The 18,782-nt window shown below is 39.9% G+C and overlaps 1 protein-coding gene across 2 annotated transcripts in view; it reads left to right on the forward strand.

The window, feature by feature from the left end:
• ZSWIM6 (zinc finger SWIM-type containing 6) overlaps positions 1-15,421 on the forward strand; it is a 167,701-nt gene extending 152,280 nt beyond the window's left edge. The window contains exons 11-14 of one of the 2 annotated variants that reach the window (XM_034773051.1): positions 5,442-5,599; positions 6,147-6,310; positions 11,913-11,994; positions 14,543-15,421. In XM_034773051.1, the coding sequence (XP_034628942.1) occupies positions 5,442-5,599; positions 6,147-6,310; positions 11,913-11,994; positions 14,543-15,405 (1,267 nt within the window). In that variant the 3' untranslated portion in view covers positions 15,406-15,421. The remainder of the gene's footprint in view (positions 1-5,441; positions 5,600-6,146; positions 6,311-11,912; positions 11,995-14,542) is intronic. The other variant, XM_034773052.1, reaches the window with a different exon arrangement.
• The last annotated feature ends 3,361 nt before the right edge of the window (positions 15,422-18,782 follow it).

Raw genomic sequence — 18,782 nt, forward strand, 5'->3', positions numbered from 1 at the left:
CCAGTCACCCAGTTCTGTCCGAACCCTTTTTAACTCTTTGCAGTCAGCTTTGGTCTTAACTATCTCGAGTAATTTTTTATCATTTGCCAATTTTGCCACCTCACTGTTCACCCTCTTTTCCAGATCATTTATGAATATGTTGAACATCATAGGTCCAGTACAAATCGTGGGGACACTGCTATTTACCTTTCTCTAATTTGGAAACTGACCATTTACTCCTACCCTCTGTTTCCTATCTTTTAACCAGTTGCTGATTAATGAGTGGACCTTCTTTGTTATTCCATGACTGTTTACTTTGCTTAAGAGCCTTTAGTGTGGGACCTTGTCAAAAGCTTTCAGAAAAGTTCAAATACACTATATCAACTGGATCACCGTTGTCCATGTTCTTGTTGACAAAGATTTCTAATAGATTGGTGAGGTATGATTTCCCTTTACAAAAGCCATGTTGACGCTTCCCCAACATATCATGTTTATCTGTCTGATAATTTTCTTTACTATGGTTTCAACCAATTTTCCTGGCACCGAAGCTAAGCTTACTGGCCTGTAGTTGCCAGAATCATCTTTGGAGCCTTTTTAAAAAATAAGTGTTACATTAGTTACCCTCCAGTCATCTGGTACAAAGTCTGATTTAAGCGATAGGTTACATACCATAGTTAGTAGTTTTGCAGTTTCCTTCAGAACTCTTGGGTAAATATCATCTGATCTTGCTGACTTATTACTGTTTAACTTATCTGTTTATCTGGGCATAAATCAACCAGTAATAGCCTAGGATTTAAGGTACAGGAGACTTTCTGATGCCCCAAGAGAAAGTTTAGGAGACTAGACCAGTTGGGTTGCAAATCTGCTTCTGTTGCTGCTCTGTCACTTTGTACAGTGAACTATCAAGCAGTGATTGCCAGGGATCGCTTTTACGCCTGTGGTTAAGTTGTTCCCTTCACGGACTCCCTGCCTGATGAGAAAAGCAAAGAACTAAAGCCCATCATGGAGGGCCAGAATATATTTCAACACAAGCGTTGTACAATGTATTCGACACTTCAGTAAGATCAATGTCAACAGCTGTAACACATCATCTTTCTGAGAAAGGCCCTTGGACTTTCCCCAGAAGCCCAAGTCATTGTTGAAGACTTGATTTTTTGAAGATATTGACCTTTTCAGATGGAAAAACAGATACAATACTAGAGAGATTCAGGAAGACCAAGTTGACAGTCAGATCCTTAGGATCCAGCCACCCTTCAGTATGAGACATCCTTTAAGTCTGAGAGGTAATTCCTACCTGTTCAACCACCACCTCAGTATGAACAATACTAAAAGGGTCGTCTTATTCAGTTACATGCGGATAAACAGGAACTGTCAGCATGGCAGACCCTGTTCTCATTAACTCATCTGGCTCCACCGGCAGAGGCTTTTGGAAGAGTTCTGCCCTCCACCCTTAATTATCTTTACCTTTTGATGTCTGGCTTTATTAGTAGTACAGTAGAACCCCAGAGTTATGAATTGACCAGTCAACCACACAACTCATTTGGAACCGGAAGTATGCAATCGGACAGGAGTAGAGACCAAAAAAAAAAAAGCAAATATAGGACAGTATTGTGTTAAATGTAACGTACATTAAAAAAGGGAAAGCAACATTTTTTTTCTTCATAGTAAAGTTTCAAAGCTGTATTAAGTCAACATTCAGTTGTAAACTTTCGAAAGAACAGCCATAACATTTTGTACAGAGTTATGAACGACCTCCATTCCCAAGGTGTTTGTAACTCTGAGGTTCTACTGTAGTAGTATTGTTACAGTGTGGACTAGAGATGTGTGTTGCAGATAATGGAGGCTATGTGATCCAGTCACACCCTGTTCTGTCTCTGACTGCATTCCTCATCACTTTTCAGGAATTCCTTTAATGAGAACATTCCAAGACATGATATTTTTTTTCTCTAATCAACCTAGAAGCTAAGGAAGCACCTCAGTGATATGAGGGAAAATATTTCTAACTCCTGATACAAACCCAAAGAGAGAAGATTTTATATTAACTTGAGAAAAACAAATATACTTAGCTGAAGAGTTAAGTTTTATATAATGATTACATGGCTATGACTCCTTCCGTAAAGCAGAAGGACTAGTTGACTAACAGCCTATGGCCTATTCCATTAGATTTCAGATGACATTCATGACAGGGATGAAAATATTTCTTAACCTTGAAATCTTTAAAGCTGCTGCATAGAATTCAAGTCACACCTTCATGCAACGCTGTTTTCAATTTAGGAGAGCAGCGTTATTCAGGAGAGTTGTGCTTCATTATTCACAAAAGCTGGTATTTTCAATGGAGTCTTAAGTACTTAGCCCTGTCTCTAGATGGTGTGACTACTAGTCAGTCCCCAATGCACAAAAGTCTTCACAGCCAATTCTAGATAGAAAGTGTTACTTGCCTGTAACTGGAGTTCTCGGTATCCTGCCTCTGCATATTCACAATCACCCACACTCATTCTCTGTTTTCTGGAGTTCTCCTTTAATATACTGAATGGGCAGAAAGGAATGGAGGGGAGTTGGAGCCGATGTCCCTTCTATATACTTGGGTCTGCATGGGGACTGTATGTGCTACCCTCAACAGCCACTGCTCTCTAGATGGTTTCTCAGTTTGCAGCACCAAGCTACATATTGTGAGAATGTGGATCTGCAGAGGCAATCTACTTGGAGAACTCAAACTGCAGGTGAGTTAACCTTCTTTTAGCACACTTTCTTTATCAAAGGGCATTATGAACTTTGTTTGGACTTCATTGAGTTTTCTGTGCATAGTGAGGACAGAATTTGGGCCCAAATTAGGAATGGATTTTTTTTGTCTGGATTTTAGGAGGAGTCCATTTTAGGTCATGTTTAATCAGAAGGCAGCTTCAGCTGAAATCTTGTTAAATAATTTGTTGCTTTTTAAAAATGAGATTTGAAAAAGTAAGGAATAATAAAATGCATGACTGGATCTAATTGAGGCCTTCAGATCTGCTGCAGTTTTGACTGTTACTCTAATGTTTTATAATCCATCCAAAATAACATGAGAGCACACAGTTCACCTTTTTACATTGGGCTTGCAGAGGGCTCTGGGAGCTAGGTGGTGGTAGTGAAGTATAAAGTGATCACTACAAGATTTCACAAAAGCTGTGTGTTTCATGCTCTTTGTCTGGTTGCTGTCATTCATAACCTATTATTCAGTTCTACATCTTCTGCATGTAACAGTTGGAAGTACTCTTGTGTACCCAAATCATTTTTTCTCCTCTTTCCTCCCCCTTATTGACAAAATTTACTAACTGAGGAGTTTTTATATGTGTGTTTTTATATATATATATATATATATATATATATATACACATATATATATATATATATAAAAAAAACACACACACACACAGTGTAAATACCCTTGAATGGGTTCAGGATGACATTTTTCCATTCTCTAAGACTCTTGAAGTTGCTTTTGTATGTTTTAGGAACCTGCAGAGAACGGAATGACATGCTTCTGTAAAACCTCAATGGTTTTACAAATAGATTCTATAGTCCTTAGTGAGTAAGCAAAATACCCTCCTACCTAAAGAAGAGAGACTTTTTTTTTATTTAAGCCCAAAAGCTTGTGAATAGTATAGTAATACATTTCTTATTGAACCAATTTATTCATCACCTAATGTCTCAATGCAGTGGACTTTGAAGAGCCTTTCCTGACTGGAGAGATGCTAATTTCCTTCCTCTTCCCATTTAATTCCCTTCAAAAATAAATAAATAGTCAACCCAATACAAAAAATAGTAACAACCTTGTGCCCAAGTTTTTTGGAGTCATGAACCAGTACATTTTTTAGGATTATTGGAGGGAGTCTATGCCAGCTGAAGGGGAGATTGGACTGAGGTCCGCTGGGGGCTGGGGATCCAAGCATTTCTGATGTCTAGTGGGAGGGAGATTGTCACTTGATTTGCTGGTTGGAGGGAGGCATGTCACTTGTCCTGCTTCCCTGAATGTGACTAGAGTCCAGCTGTGTCTGCAAAGAGCACTCCCCAAATAGAGACAGGGCTTTCCAAATCAATGAGGTGTCTCATACGTTTTTGTAGTGTTTGGAACAGTAGTTTGGAGAAGGTCAAGAAGCTGGCCAAAAGAGAGACCATGCATCAAGGCTCAACACAGCCACATCTGGGCCTCCATTGTTGCTCAAGTAGAGAGAAGAGAGGATGTGTTGTGGGAGGAAAGGGAATAGATGGGGAGCTAGAAGTGGGAGAACCATAAGGAAAGAGTTGGCCAGTCATCAAGACAATGGCACTGAAACTGGGACAAAATCCATTGTTACTATAATGGGTCAACAAGGCATAATGACTGCCTCATTAAAGCAGGATGTCCCTTAACCCTTGTCAAGAGACTGATCTTTTTATGAGAGGTTTTGTTTCTTTACAGTCTTTCTGTGGTTATCGTTCAATATTTCATTAGCCTTTCACGTCTTACCCTGAATTATCATGACCTGGAATGCAGAAAAGAGGATAAGAATTTTCTTTCAGGATGACTAAAACCTCATCTTTTCTAATGGTGATTATCTGGCATACTGGATTTTAGTGAGGGAGGCATGGCTGGTGATCATTTCTGCTATAGTTACTCTCCTAACCCTTCCAGCCAGTATCCCTATATAGAGCATGGTGGTCACTTTTCTGCATGTAAATTCTCTTTTATTACTGAGATGGTTCTAGACTAAGGTAAACCCAAGGAAATTCTAGCCTCAGGATCAGGCATTGGTGCCAGAGAAGTAATTTCAAAAGAGAGAAATCTCTACCAATCACTGCAAACTAGGGTCTTTCCTCTAGACATGCTATTGTATAAAATGTTGAGTTTCTAGCCCTCATGTGCCAAGAAGCGAAATGAAAAAAAATTGTTGCATTATAGTTGAGTAAAATGTCCAATTTTCTTTTGGATTTTGACTCAGATGCTGAAGTCTGTTTGAAAATCCCTGTCATTTATTGCATACTTTGTTTTCTGGTAGGAAGCTCACGTACAAGTCATGTACAGTATATTGGAAAATATGCATCTCTTTGTGTCTGTGAATTTCTCCACTTTTATTTCTGAGAGCTGCGGTCCAAAGACTAAAGTAGAAGTGAAAGATTTCAGCCCTTTAGATTACTGAGAGAATAACAATGGTCCTCAGTAGTGAACAGCTTAATTCTGCTTCTAATTCTAAATTCTAATTTTCCTATTGATACTTAAGAAAGAACATGTGTCAAATATGGGTGACTAATGGTTAATTAGGGTTTTGGCAATCTCACTTTTAGCGTCTAGTTGAAAGAATATGGTTTGCTACAGCTTTTACACCTGAATGGGCACACTTTGTACAAGCAGCCAAAGTGCTCTTGTGGCTTTGTGATTGCTCATAGGTAACCCTAGTTATAATGATGATGATTGAGTGAAAAGAGTGTATGTTCTTTCCTATTTTCAGGTTGCTAGTATTGGAATCTACAGCTCCATCAGGAGATATGTCCCGCCCACACCACATTGCATCAGTTGTTCCAAACCGCTATCCCCGTTGGTTCACGCTAAGTCACATTGAGTCCCAGCAGTGTGAGTTGGCATCAACTATGCTAACAGCAGCCAAAGGTAGCGTTATCAATAAAGCTGATATATATTTTTAGTAGACATGCTATATTTCCAATATTGTATTTCATACACAGAGTGAAGTTAATTTAAAACTGCTGCTTAGGAGTCTGAATTTTGATCTGAAAAGCACTTGAGGAAGAAACAGCTAACTGAACAAATTTAAGTCTGTCACTTGGTTTTCTAGCACTGCTGCTAGACCAGTTGGATAGTGGCCAGACAGACCGGGTTCAGGTCTGAGACAAGTTTATTTGTTTTGCAGTGGCATAATGTGGATGGCAAGACCCAGCAGTGGACATTAAAATTCTTAAATTAAGACAACTTTGTAGAATTTACCCAACTAACATCAGCAGGCACTGGAGGGATATTTGATTTCATGTTTTCTGTTCACGTGCATTTAGTTAGCTCTTTCTAAGAGAACTTGTATAGCTGAAACTTGCTTATATTGCTGTAGTTCTGGCACATGTAGTTGTAACATCTGAACCATTAGTGAATGTTTTTAGGTAACCTAATTGTTTCTTTGTTTTGTGGTTTTGTTTTTACATTGCAGGTGATGTTCGGAGGCTGGAAACAGTGTTAGAATCCATCCAGAAAAATATTCACTCCTCATCACACATCTTCAAGCTTGCCCAGGATGCATTTAAAATAGCAACACTCATGGACAGTTTGCCAGACATCACTCTTTTGAAAGTTTCTTTGGAGTTAGGCCTTCAGGTATTCCCCAAATTAGCTATTGCTGCAGTAAGAGACTGAGAGTCCTTGGACCAAATTCAGCCCTGCAATGGTGGGTGCAGCTCCCATTGAAGCCATTGAGAATTGTACCCACTTATGCAAAGTCCAAATATGGCCCCTTCTCTTCACTGATTTGTATAGTACTTTGATAAATATAGGGCCAGCATATGGCACCAGCTTTGGCTCTCTTACACCATACAGCTGGTGATACAAGACTAGAACAACTGTCTGGGTGTCTCCCCCAATTCGGGGGTAGCACGAGACTAGTGTAAGCAGCCACTGTATAGGAGTGTATTCAGGATGAGAGGAGGAATGGCCAGAGAGCTAAGTTCTCTGGTTATTCTGGGCTGCAGAGAAACCAGTAGGTAGACTTGCATGTCTGTCTAAATTAGAGCAGCCAGCCCTTGTGGCTGCTCTAACATACATGTTGGGGCTGCTGTGGCACCTAGACCAGACCAACATTAAGAAGATGAAAAAGTGACATAAAGCACAGAGAGGCAGTTGTACACTCGTGTAGTCTGAGTGAATGGGTCGTCTTTGTGTTATGCTGCAGTCAAAAAAAAATTCTTCAAGGAAATTGAATCTTCAGTTTGCAAGGGACTGCTTCTTTAAGAAGTTCTGTTTGGAAGCTATGTGCATACATTTCATTACTGGTGGGGAAAAAATATTTTCTTCAGGTGGCCTCTTTGCATTCCTGGTCTTGGGGACGCACAGATGGTGCAGTTTGGGCCTATGGAACCTTCTACTAGCAGAGTCCATTGGAGCAGTTGTTGGAATGCAGAGCTATAAAAGGAGGAGAGGGGGGAATGCTCCAAGAACCTTAGTTCCTTTGAATCACAGTAGTGGAGAGACTGGGATCCTTGGACCCGAATTCATTGGAACCCACCATTTTCAGTGCCATCACAACCTTTGTTTAGTTAACATTTAGTTCTTTCTGTTTATTTCATTTCTTTTTTTCTTATTTTGGATATTTTTATTAAGGACTTTGTGGCGTGGCACAGGTCTTTGGTTCCAATATGTCAGGACTCAAAGAAAATAAAAAAGAAACCTAGGTTCAAGTGATACACCTCTTACCTGTCAGCTTTCTGCTTTTGGACACAGATGTGCTTTGTCTGGCCCTCTAGAGGAGTGGGGAAGTTGTTCATCGTCTCATCACTGTATATGCAACATCTCCATCCTCAGGGCCTGAAAGGAGCATCAGAATTTCCTGGAAGCTATGCTGTTGCAGTAAGCATTAGTGACTAAACCCTCAAATTGCAAACACAATGATGCAAGGGCTGGAAAACTAGCTTCTGCTCTAGTCCCCAAAGTGGTTTAAAGAGCCCGACAAAGACCCAGCACTGGCATCTGCCTCCCTGACTGGTGCCAAACCAAAGGGGCCAGTCTATGGCAATATTGCAAAGATCACATCCAGCAAAGCAATAAACAGTTGGCCTTACAGGTGTCCGCCTCTGCTGCAAGAGCCAGTCCTCAAGGGCCTGCCTCTGAGAATCCGGGACTTCCAATTTATCACACTGAGGTGCAAGAGCATGTCCATAGTGTTGTGGTCTCAAAGTCAGAGTCACAGCAAAGGGTGGTATTGAAAGCTAAGTCTATATGGGATCATCCTGCCCCAGATCCATTGTTATTGTTTCTGTGCTTGAAGCCTGATAAGGCACCTGATATTTCCTGTGATCAGAAGAGGGCCTTCGTGCAGCACTGTATACATTATCCTCTGTACTTGAAGATAAAAATAAAAAGCATATGCAGTGAGGCAGGTTCATCCTTCTCCAGGAAAGAAAAAGAGAAATCTTGCAAGGCTGAATCAGTTTCCTTAGCTATGCAAACCTCCCGAGAGATGCAGGATCCTCCCCTTGGACTTCTACTGGTGCCCCAGGGAAACATCTCACCCCCTTTCAGCTTTTAACTTAACCAAACCATTGTCACCCTTGGAAACTTCCTCGGATTCAGAATCTGGCCACATCCAGCCAGAGAGCTTTATTTGCCATTCCCCTCACAAGGAATGGATCAAGAAATCTAGAGAGCATTATTGAGAGACTGTTCCAACCTTTCAGATTGTGAGAGTTCACTCTCCTGCACCCAGGGATTATAATAGGAAATTGTAAACTTGGTACTGGCAGAACTGGGAAGGTACCACCATGGGCAGTGTGGCCATATTCTCCTTCTAGTAGGCATTGCCGTGAATTTAAAAAGGCTAAAGGAAGCTGGCAAAAAGGGAGCCATTTTCCAAAAGAGTTAGAGTGAAATGCCCTGCACTGGAACCATCCTGCCTGGATATGTAGCTCTTGCTAGTATCAAGGGAACAGTCTCCTTTACTTGTCCTGGACACACTCCCTGAAGAACTAGAGGCCTGTTGAACCTCTGAAAGTAGATATGGATGTCCAATCCTGCTCCTCACCAGAGGATTTGTTCCACTTCCATTATCTCAGAGGGAATGGTGACTACATTAAACATCCCTTTGGTAACTTTAAACAAAACTACATGCACAGTTGATGACACAATTGTTTACCCTCTAGGAGCAAGATTACCCTGCCAATTCTAGATGGTTTATTATAGGCTGGCAAAAAATATCTAGTTAAACCTAACATCTGGACCAGCAATTTCTAAGAAAGCAGACAAGTTACCTCTGCTGATTCCTGAGGGCTTTGAGTTCTTCCAGACCCATACAGCTATTATTCATTGGATGGCAGCTACCATTACCAAAGAGCTAAAAGATCAAGTCCACTCTACCCCTTTTGAATTGAAAGGATAAGAAGGTAAACCCTAGGTAGAAAGAATTTCTCCTCTGCCACACTGAGAATTAGAATGGTGAACTGCCAGGTGGTGATGTCCAGATACCAGTGTTACCCAGGGGAAAAAATAGTGCACTTTGCACAGTCTGTACCAGATCAAAGGAAAAGTGTCCCAAATCCCTTATTACCAAAGGTTGGTCAATTGCTAAGCATACCTTGTATCTAAAGCTGTAGTATCCACGATTACATTGAGGCACCACTCGTGATTACATTTGTCTGAACTATTCTTGGAACAAGAGTCAAGGTAGAAGACTTTGCTCTTCTTCCCCATCCCTCTTCAGGGATTCTTATCAGAAGAACTTGCTAAGATCAGAAGTTCATTCACTGCTAGAGAAAGTTCCTAAAGAGTTTCCACAGATGGCATTTTATTCCAGGTACTTCTCATCCTAAATAACGATGGTGATCTTCAACCCATTCTAGACCTTCAGAAGCTCAACTCTTTCTTTCATCAGAAAGTTCAAATTCCATATCCGTATCCTAGCTTCTGTCATCCCCTCCTTCTCTTTCCAAGATTGGTTTGTGGCTCTTGATTTACAGGACGCTTATTTTCACATCTTAAGCAGATATTTGCACTGAAAATACCTGAGGTTTGGTGTGGGAAGAAATCATTATCAATGCAAGGTTCTTCCATTTGGTCTGTCTGCATCATCTTGAGTATTCACAAAGTGCCTTTCAGCAGTGACAGCATGCTTGAGATGTCAAGGTATCCATATGTATCCTTATTTGGATGATTGGCTTACTAAGGCATCCTCATAGCAGGAATGAGCAAAAGCTCTATCATAAACATGTACCTTATTCCAAACACTGGGTTCAGGAAAAACTGGTAGAAATCACAGAGTTATGACTGAGCAAGAGGGGAAGGTGGCCTTGGAGCATTTCTAGATACTCAGAGCTTTCCATCTAAAAGAAAGCTACTTAAAAATCCTTATGGCAATAGAAATACTACCTGGAACACAGTAATGATCTCCCTGGAACTGATGTGTGTTATGGCTTCAGCAATGTATGTAACTCTATATGCACATCTAAAAAAGAGACCTCAACAGTACTAGTTAGTTGAATGCTATATGACAAATACTGATGGAATGCTTTGTAAAATTGACACTACCCAGGGATGTGTTCCTACCTCATATGGTGTAGTCATAAGAGCTGTATTCAACCCCCTGGCTTCCTCAGCCATAGTCAACACTTCCGATCTGAGCTGGGGAGCTCATTGCAAGACTTCAACAATTCAGTCACTAAAATGCTGACGTGAAGGCTTTTTCACCCAGAAATTCCAGACTTGAGGGATATGTTGGGCTCTCAAGTCCTTTTTTCTTGCATCTATCTGGCAGAGTGGTTAAATATCAGATATACTATAGTGATGTTGTACATGAACAACAATGGGATACATTCCAGCCAGCTGTGCAAGGATGCTGTATGTAGGTCTGTAGGACTGCTGCATAGTGCACTGAAACTCTTCACCTTGAAGGCAAGGACAATTATAAGTTCAATGGGGCAGGAACAGTCTTTGTTCTGTACTGTGTCTAGCACACTGGGGTTTTGGACCATGCCTAGGGCTCTTAGGTGCTACAGTAATACAAATAATTAATAATATAATTGCAGGTCAGCTGAGTGGAGACTTACATGACCAGCACAAGCTTTCACTGAAGAACTCCATAGCAAAGACATCTCCAAGTTGGGGTATCTGGAAATTAGACCTACTTGCAACTTCACATGTCAGAAGTTTTCCTCCAAATCTGAATGAGACATGGTGGGTGAGGTAATACCTTTATTGGACTGACTCAAAAGCTTGTCCCTTCCACCAACAGAAACTGGTCCAATAAAGGTATTACCTCACCCAACTTGTCTTGATCAGATGTATATATTTCTCATGGGGGAAGGGAATGCTGAATGTTGTTTTCTCAGTGATATTCTCATTATGTAACATTATGCAATAGATGTTGTGGTCATCTAGATTTCTACAGGATCTGCAGAGTTAGCTGCAGCAACCTTTCTGTACAATTTCAGGTATTGAAAATTATAAACATGTTACTTGCTTCTACTAGAACAATCCTTCACAAAATTAGTTACAATTTTTACTGGAACAATCACATTTAAATATAAAAACGAGAGAGAAAGAAACAGCCTATTTGCAAGTGGATTTGAAATATGAAGGTACTGCTTTTAAAAACCAGATAAGGCACCTTTACTAGAATTTTGATCATGTTCGTGTTGAGCTTCTTTAAATTGAGGTTTCATTCTGATAGATGAGTCAAATCATTATTGATTCTGAAAACAGAAACAACCACTGGAGACTTGGCAGAATTAAGCAGCAGAGCAGATCACAATAAGCAATAATACTAGTATGTATCACAGCAGTCAAGTGAAAGGCAATACTAAGGGTCTAAGGAAAAAAGTTCATGGCTAGCCTACTCAAAATAGGCATATATATCATTATCCATTTTAAACACCACTTTTTCTACTTGAAAAGTCTTATTTATAATGAAGCATTTGATTATTTTTGAGGGAAAATAAAATCTTTTATCTGACCTTAAAAGAGCTGCAGTTTTATTGTGTGATGTAGAATGTAGTTCTGAAAATAATCTGTCCTTCAAATAGAACTGGTCAGCATTTTTCAAATCTTTGAAATTTGAACAAAAAGATGACCATTTTGGGTAGGATTTTTTTGCAATTTTTCAATCAGTGCTATATCTAAATAACACAGATTCTTAATTGTTTGTGTGCTGTCTCAGCTTTGTAGCAGAATTCATTTGTCTTAAGTGTCTATCAAATGCTTGTTTGTTTTTAAATAGGTGATGCGGATGACATTGTCAACATTGAATTGGAGGCGGCGGGAGATGGTGAGGTGGTTGGTAACCTGTGCAACAGAAGTAGGTAAGTTCTGCAGATATTGTCCAAGGAAGTCATGCCTTCATTAGCCTGTCTTAAATGGTTTGATGGTTTCATTTTGTTTGGCTGTGTATAGGCACTAAAAATGTCAATCACTTTCTATTGGTGCGCGGAAATTACTTTCTGATTAGAAGTCTTTAATTAGAGCAATAACAAGCAATTTTCTTGAGCACATAAGATAACAGACACAGCCCAAGTAAAATCAGGACTGAATAGTTTGGTATACTTTGTTTTTCAGGATGTAGAATGAAGCAATTAGTCTATTCCCACGTGTATCACTGTTTGTGGACTTGTGGTCACTGTACACATGTTAAGAAGTAGTGTACTCCGCAAGTAGCTTCATTGATTTCAGCATAGAGTAAGGTACCACTCAACATGAGTATGGATGACAGACTTTAACCTTGTAATTGGAGTCTAAGGGAGAGGTGCTCTGGTAGTTAGGGTGCTAGTTTGGAACTTAGGCGACCCAGGTTCTATTCTCTGCTTTGCCACAGACTTCTTGCGTGTGGTTTGGTGAGTCACAGACTCTGTGTGCCTCAGTTCCCCACTTGTAGAATGAGCATGATAATATTTCCCAACCTTACAGGAGTGTTAAGGATAAAAAAAACCAGAAGTGCTCAGATTTTGCAGTAATGAAGGCACTATAACTATGACCTGTACAGCAATTTTAATTGTCGTTAGTATTTCTCTATTAAAGCACACTTACGATCTTTGTACATGCTCCTACTTTTCATGGATTTGAGTCAGATTCTGTCTAGTAGATAGCTGAGACCACTTTGTGTTTCAGAACTTCATGAACCCACTTTTCCTGTTCAGGATTACTTTGTCCTTTCCCTTATACTTATCTGAGAAATTAATACTGTTGGTAGCCTGGAAAATATAGTTTGCCTTTCTGTGCAATGGTGCAGTGTTTTATTGCTTTTATAGCTTGACTAAGTATCTCTAGATACTAGAGCATATCTTTTATTTTGTTCAGTTGCCTGTGTACAAATAAAAAGCCTTTATTCATACCATATTACATTAGCTCACACATGCTGGTAGAAATGGTCAATAAAGAACCTATAACATAATGCAATACTTAATTGAGTTTGTAAAGCAGGGACTCTGTCTATTTAAATGAAGATCTGGCATTCTCTGGTTACATTGTATCTCTTGTGCACAAGAAATGCCAAGTGCAACAGAGGCAATGAGGACCTCTGGTTGTGGTTTAGGTGAGCTCACAGGCATGCGTAAATAGGGTCTAGCCATAATAAGGCACTCTACTTGCCTATAGTCTTCCATTTATGGAGCCCACCAGTCATTGTTCTCTCCCACAAGAGCAGTAAAATGGTACTAAAGAACACTGCACACAAGCAGAAAAACCAGTAGCATGTATTGCTAAGAATATTTCCCTCTGAAGGAACATATCAGTTGGTATAAAATAGTTCTGGAAAGCATGTTTATAATTGAATACTCTAGTACAGTGGATCTCAAACATATCTGATTGCCCCTCTCCCCCCGTTCTTTGTTTCTGTAGTCATTTATCTCCCCATCCTCCCCACCCCCACGCCATCCCCCAGTACATATATCACCACCACCCAGCTCTGAAGGCAGAGCAGAGAGCAGCAGCTGCTGACTAGGTGCCCAGCTCCGAAGGCAGCACCTCCACCAGCAGCATCGCAGAAATAAGGGTGGGAATGTGAAAAGTGATACTTGTCAATATCACTTTTCACAGCAGATTTAGCGCCGCATTGCCACCCGTACTGCGCGGCTGCAGGCACCCTGGGGCTGACAGCCAAAGCCCTGCTGCTTCCTAGTGAGGGATTGGGCGTCAAAGAGAGCCCAAGCCCAGGTGGCGGAGCTCCATCTGTCCCCTTTTTCCCTCCTCTTGGGTGTCCATGGCCTTTCTGCAGGAGCCCCAGCCACCTGGGGCTGAGGGCCAGAGCTCTTCACAAAAAACAAAACCACGCAGCTTGTGCCTCCCTTGACATATTCCCATGCGTCCCTTGTGAGGCCCACCCTATAGTTTTAGTGCCAAATACAAACACATGAGCAGTTTTGAGATAACTTAAAGCGTTTTGCCCTGCCATGAGGGGACTATTGACATAGAGAAAAAGGAGGTTAAATGGGTCTAAAAATATTAGATTTTGAGGGTTGATTTGAGCTACTCGGTCAGATATTGAGATTTTTGAGTTCTGTAACTGGCCCCACATGTAGGAGCCAGGACTTGTTATCCAAAATGCATTATCTTAAATAACAAGAAAAACAAGATGTCTTTCCAGGAAGTTAAAACTTTATCATGTGACTTTTTCAAGTTCTCTAACAGCTTCAGTGACTCTACAAGAGAGAATGCAGAGTAGTCTTACTTTAATGTGCATTTCCCATCATGTTATCTCCATTGAGTTTGGTTGCCTAAATAGCAGGTGGTTGGATGTACTGATAATCTACTAGGCTTAGTTTGAAAAGAGGGAAAAAAAAAAGTCACGGTGAAAACCTCTTTCTAGCTGAATCCTAGTAATTGTCAATTGTTGATGATCCTGTCTCTCTCTCTCAGGTGTTTATGCACTGGATAGCATCATGCAGAACTGGTTTACACTTTTCACTCCAACCGAGGCCACTAGTATTGTTGCTACAACAGTGATGTCCAACAGCACCATCGTCCGTCTGCATCTGGACTGCCATCAGCAGGAGAAACTGGCCAGCAGTGCTAGGACGCTTGCTCTACAGTGTGCCATGAAGGATCCTCAAAACTGTGCCCTCTCTGCACTGACCTTATGTGAAAAGGATCACATAGCTTTTGAGACCGCTTACCAAATTGTTCTAGATGCTGCTACGAAAGGCATGAGCTATACGCAGCTTTTTACTATAGCACGCTATATGGAACATCGTGGTTACCCTATGCGGGCCTACAAGCTGGCCACTTTGGCCATGAACCATCTCAACCTGAGTTACAATCAGGACACACACCCTGCCATTAATGACGTTTTGTGGGCATGTGCGCTCAGCCACTCCCTTGGGAAAAATGAGCTTGCAGCTATAATACCTCTGGTGGTCAAAAGTGTCAAATGTGCAACAGTACTGTCAGACATTTTGCGTAGGTGTACTTTGACCACTCCTGGGATGGTGGGACTTCATGGAAGGAGGAACTCTGGTAAGCTCATGTCACTGGACAAAGCCCCTTTAAGGCAACTCCTGGATGCCACGATTGGAGCCTACATTAATACAACACATTCACGACTCACACACATCAGCCCTCGACACTATAGTGAGTTTATAGAGTTCCTTAGTAAGGCCCGAGAGACTTTCTTAATGGCTCATGATGGACACATTCAGTTTACACAGTTTATCGACAACCTAAAACAAATCTACAAAGGCAAAAAGAAACTGATGATGTTGGTTCGTGAACGGTTTGGTTGACAAAAATGTGTGAGGGTGGGGGGGGAGGGGAGGGGAGGGAAGGGGTGGTTTGTTTTTACTTGAGCCTGCCTTTGTATCCTTTTTAACTTAAAGAAACAGAGCCACACCGGTATTATATGTGTATAGTTATATTGAGTTTGCAAACTAAATTGTCATGTTGTGAAAGTTTGTGTGTTTATTTTTTTTCCTTTCTTTTTTTTTTTTTTTTTCTATTTTGTATGAGAGAGAGGTTAAAAAAAGGTTTGGTTTACACTGAGTATATGTTGTCAAGTGGCAAAAGCCCACATTGCTCTCCTGTTCTTTCTGTATACGTTCACAGCCTCAAAAACAAAAATATATATTGCAATGGCTTTAAAAACCAAACCAAACACCTCCATCCTGTGATAAGTACCTCGAATGGATCCAGCTTTACTCCTTTGTAACTCATCCTTACATTTCAGCATAGTTAAACAAACCAACAAATGAAATACTAATAGTTAAAAGGCTGACCACGTGGCTTTGCAGTGCTGTTCATCCAGAAGCATGGCACACAATGCTTGTGCATGTGGAAACTTAGCGACTGTCAACATACATTCTCAGGGATTTATCAAAAAAAAATAAAAAAAAGAATGAGAGCATTTATTGTACTGTATATATATTATAGTATATGTCTGAATATTGAAAAAATATAACATTAACTAATTTATAAAAAAAATTCTATGTAATGCAAAATACTTGAAGCTGCAGTAGCTTGGTTTTAAACAAAAAAAAAAAAAAAACCTATCAGAAGGACTAAAGTGCGCCTTGCTTCGGGGTTGGCTCAGGTGGTGAACTATATGCTGGGCATCTATGCAGAGCCACCTTTTGAATTGCATGGTTGGACTGATACCTATTGGGGGAAGTTTTATTTACAACCTGTGTATACATATATATGTATATGTATATACACACACACACACACACATGCTTGTAACAGGCACTATAGTAAAGAGGGACAACAAAACACACAGCCAGAGCAGCAAGCCTTAGCATTAAGAATACAGTATGCCAGAAGTGGGGTTTGTGCCTCCTAGCCTAAGAGACTTAAAGAAATATCCTTTTTGACACAAAACACAAAATGTTTTCCAAAATGATTGACATGATCCATTACGCCTTTGCAGTGAGCTAATAATAAGCTAACCTTTGTGCACAAATAACATATATATATAATATTTTATATATATATATATGCTGCATAGGTATTTTGACTTTGTGCAGGACAGAAAGTTGTGTAGGTATGACTGTTCTACTTTTCAGTTTATTTTTTAATATATTTTATTTTCTCTAGAATTACTCAAACAAAAGCAGCCTTCTATCTTGCCTTGTCTTAATGCTTTAAAATAACCAAACTGGAGATCTAACTACCAAACTGTTCATTATATTATTAAATACCAATTTTGGTTACAGTATAGTGTCTTTACTTTAGCTGATGGTTCTGTATCCTTGTGCTTTTTAAAGCAGTTTTTATGTTTTGGTGCAAAAGTTGTCCAGTGTCTCTTGTTCCCTTCATTAGAGAACATGCTAGAGGTATGTCTGTAGGTATTTTTGGTTAGAGAAACTATTTCATGCTCTCCATTTTATTTATTATAATAGGTAAAGAGGTTGTACTTCATCACCCATGTAAACATGCTCATGAAGTTGAAAGTAATTCAGATTTGATACACTGATATCAATTTATTTATGTAACTAAATCACTGTTTTATAAACTTGTTAATGATCAACAATTTTTTTGTTTTGATTAAAATTAGTTTTTTGAAAGTTGATTCTGCCTCCTTTATGGTGTCTGTTACTGCAGCTCAATTCTGTAAGTGTAGCTTATATATCTTACATTCCACAGCTTTTATGCTTGGTGTAATACTGTATTAAGATATTCCATGGCCATTTCTTTAGCAATCTGTATACTGGGAAACAAAACCTTGGTTTCCCAAAAAAGAGATTTGTAACTGGTGATTTTTCAAAAATTTCAGTTCTACCCATTCTTGCATAAAGACAGAAGAAATAGTGGTAAGGCATATGGGAAAGAATTAATGCTGCTTGCTAATAAAGACACTTAGTCTGTTGTATAATAGAGCCAGTTCAGACATATCTCCCAGTGTGGAAAGTAGAGCTTGCTGATGCATCATTTTCATGGAACGGCATTCGTTAGGTTGATATGAGAAATTTGAAAAATCCTTGTATATGTGGTAGCACGGTACTTTTTTTCTATTTATTTTCAGTTTACTTGTATATTTTCTGTAATCCACAATATGTAGAACAGCTCATTCCACACAGTATTGAGAGTCACTTCCTTCTCACTCATCAGTCAACATCCAGGATCCTCCTGTTTTCTGAACCACTCATTATGAAGTGATCTAATGCAGTTCTCATGACCTTAATGAATCCTGATTTGTATGGCTAGTTATCTTTCTGGGAACTGGGGGAGGGAAATGTTCCATTGTAACAGGAGTGCCCTATTCTTAATATTCTATCAGCTGCGAAATAAAAAATGGGTATGAGTTTGAGGTGCACAGAAACCAGACTACACTGAAATGTCCCCTCATTTGTAGAACGAGAGTGAGAATCTGGTTGGCTCCACTGTAAGGTTCTCATCTATACCAATCCTGAGACAACACTTGTAGAATAGAAGGTGTAGTGACACACATTAATTTGCAAAATAGCTCTGTTAATAGCAAATATTAGATATGTGAAGATTGTCCTCTTGTATGTGTCTGATACTTGGGGTAATAGAGCCTGCTGTTTATAGTCAGAAACACTTAACTTGGGCCTAAACATTTTTTCTTTGTACATGTGTGGTACCAGAATATCAACAATACCATGTAAACCAGATATTTTGTACTCTGCTGGGCTGAAATCTTAACACCTTCAACATTAGTCATCTGTGCAGATGCACATCCTGGATTTCCTCTGCCCTCTTCCAAACTCTGATATCATTGAGTATTTTGACACCATTAATAATGGATCTGTATGTATATAATACATCTTGCAAATTAAAACCAAATGAATGGGAACACCTCAGTTATTTTGACTGCTCTTTGCACGGAACTGACCACTCTTGTGCTCTCATTCTAGGATTTAGTTGACTTAAACACACTTTCTTTATTTTCTAGTTACTCATTCTTCACTTTGCGGAGTTCTGTTCCTTTGTTCAACCTCAGACCCACCAGGCATTGCTTTTGCCATGCAATAAATTTAGACTGTATACTCTGAATTCCCTCACTTGACCCCTTCCTGTGATTCTTCCATTCCCTTGTTTGGGTACCTTTAAGTATCTTAAGATGAAGGGAGAATTAGCAACTAATGAATAAAAATGTCAAAGCATTGCCACTGTGCCCCCAAATCTGCTGTGCTGTGAGGCTTGT

The sequence above is a fragment of the Trachemys scripta genome, chromosome 6, assembly GCF_013100865.1.
Source record: "Trachemys scripta elegans isolate TJP31775 chromosome 6, CAS_Tse_1.0, whole genome shotgun sequence".
NCBI lineage: Eukaryota > Metazoa > Chordata > Testudines > Emydidae > Trachemys > Trachemys scripta.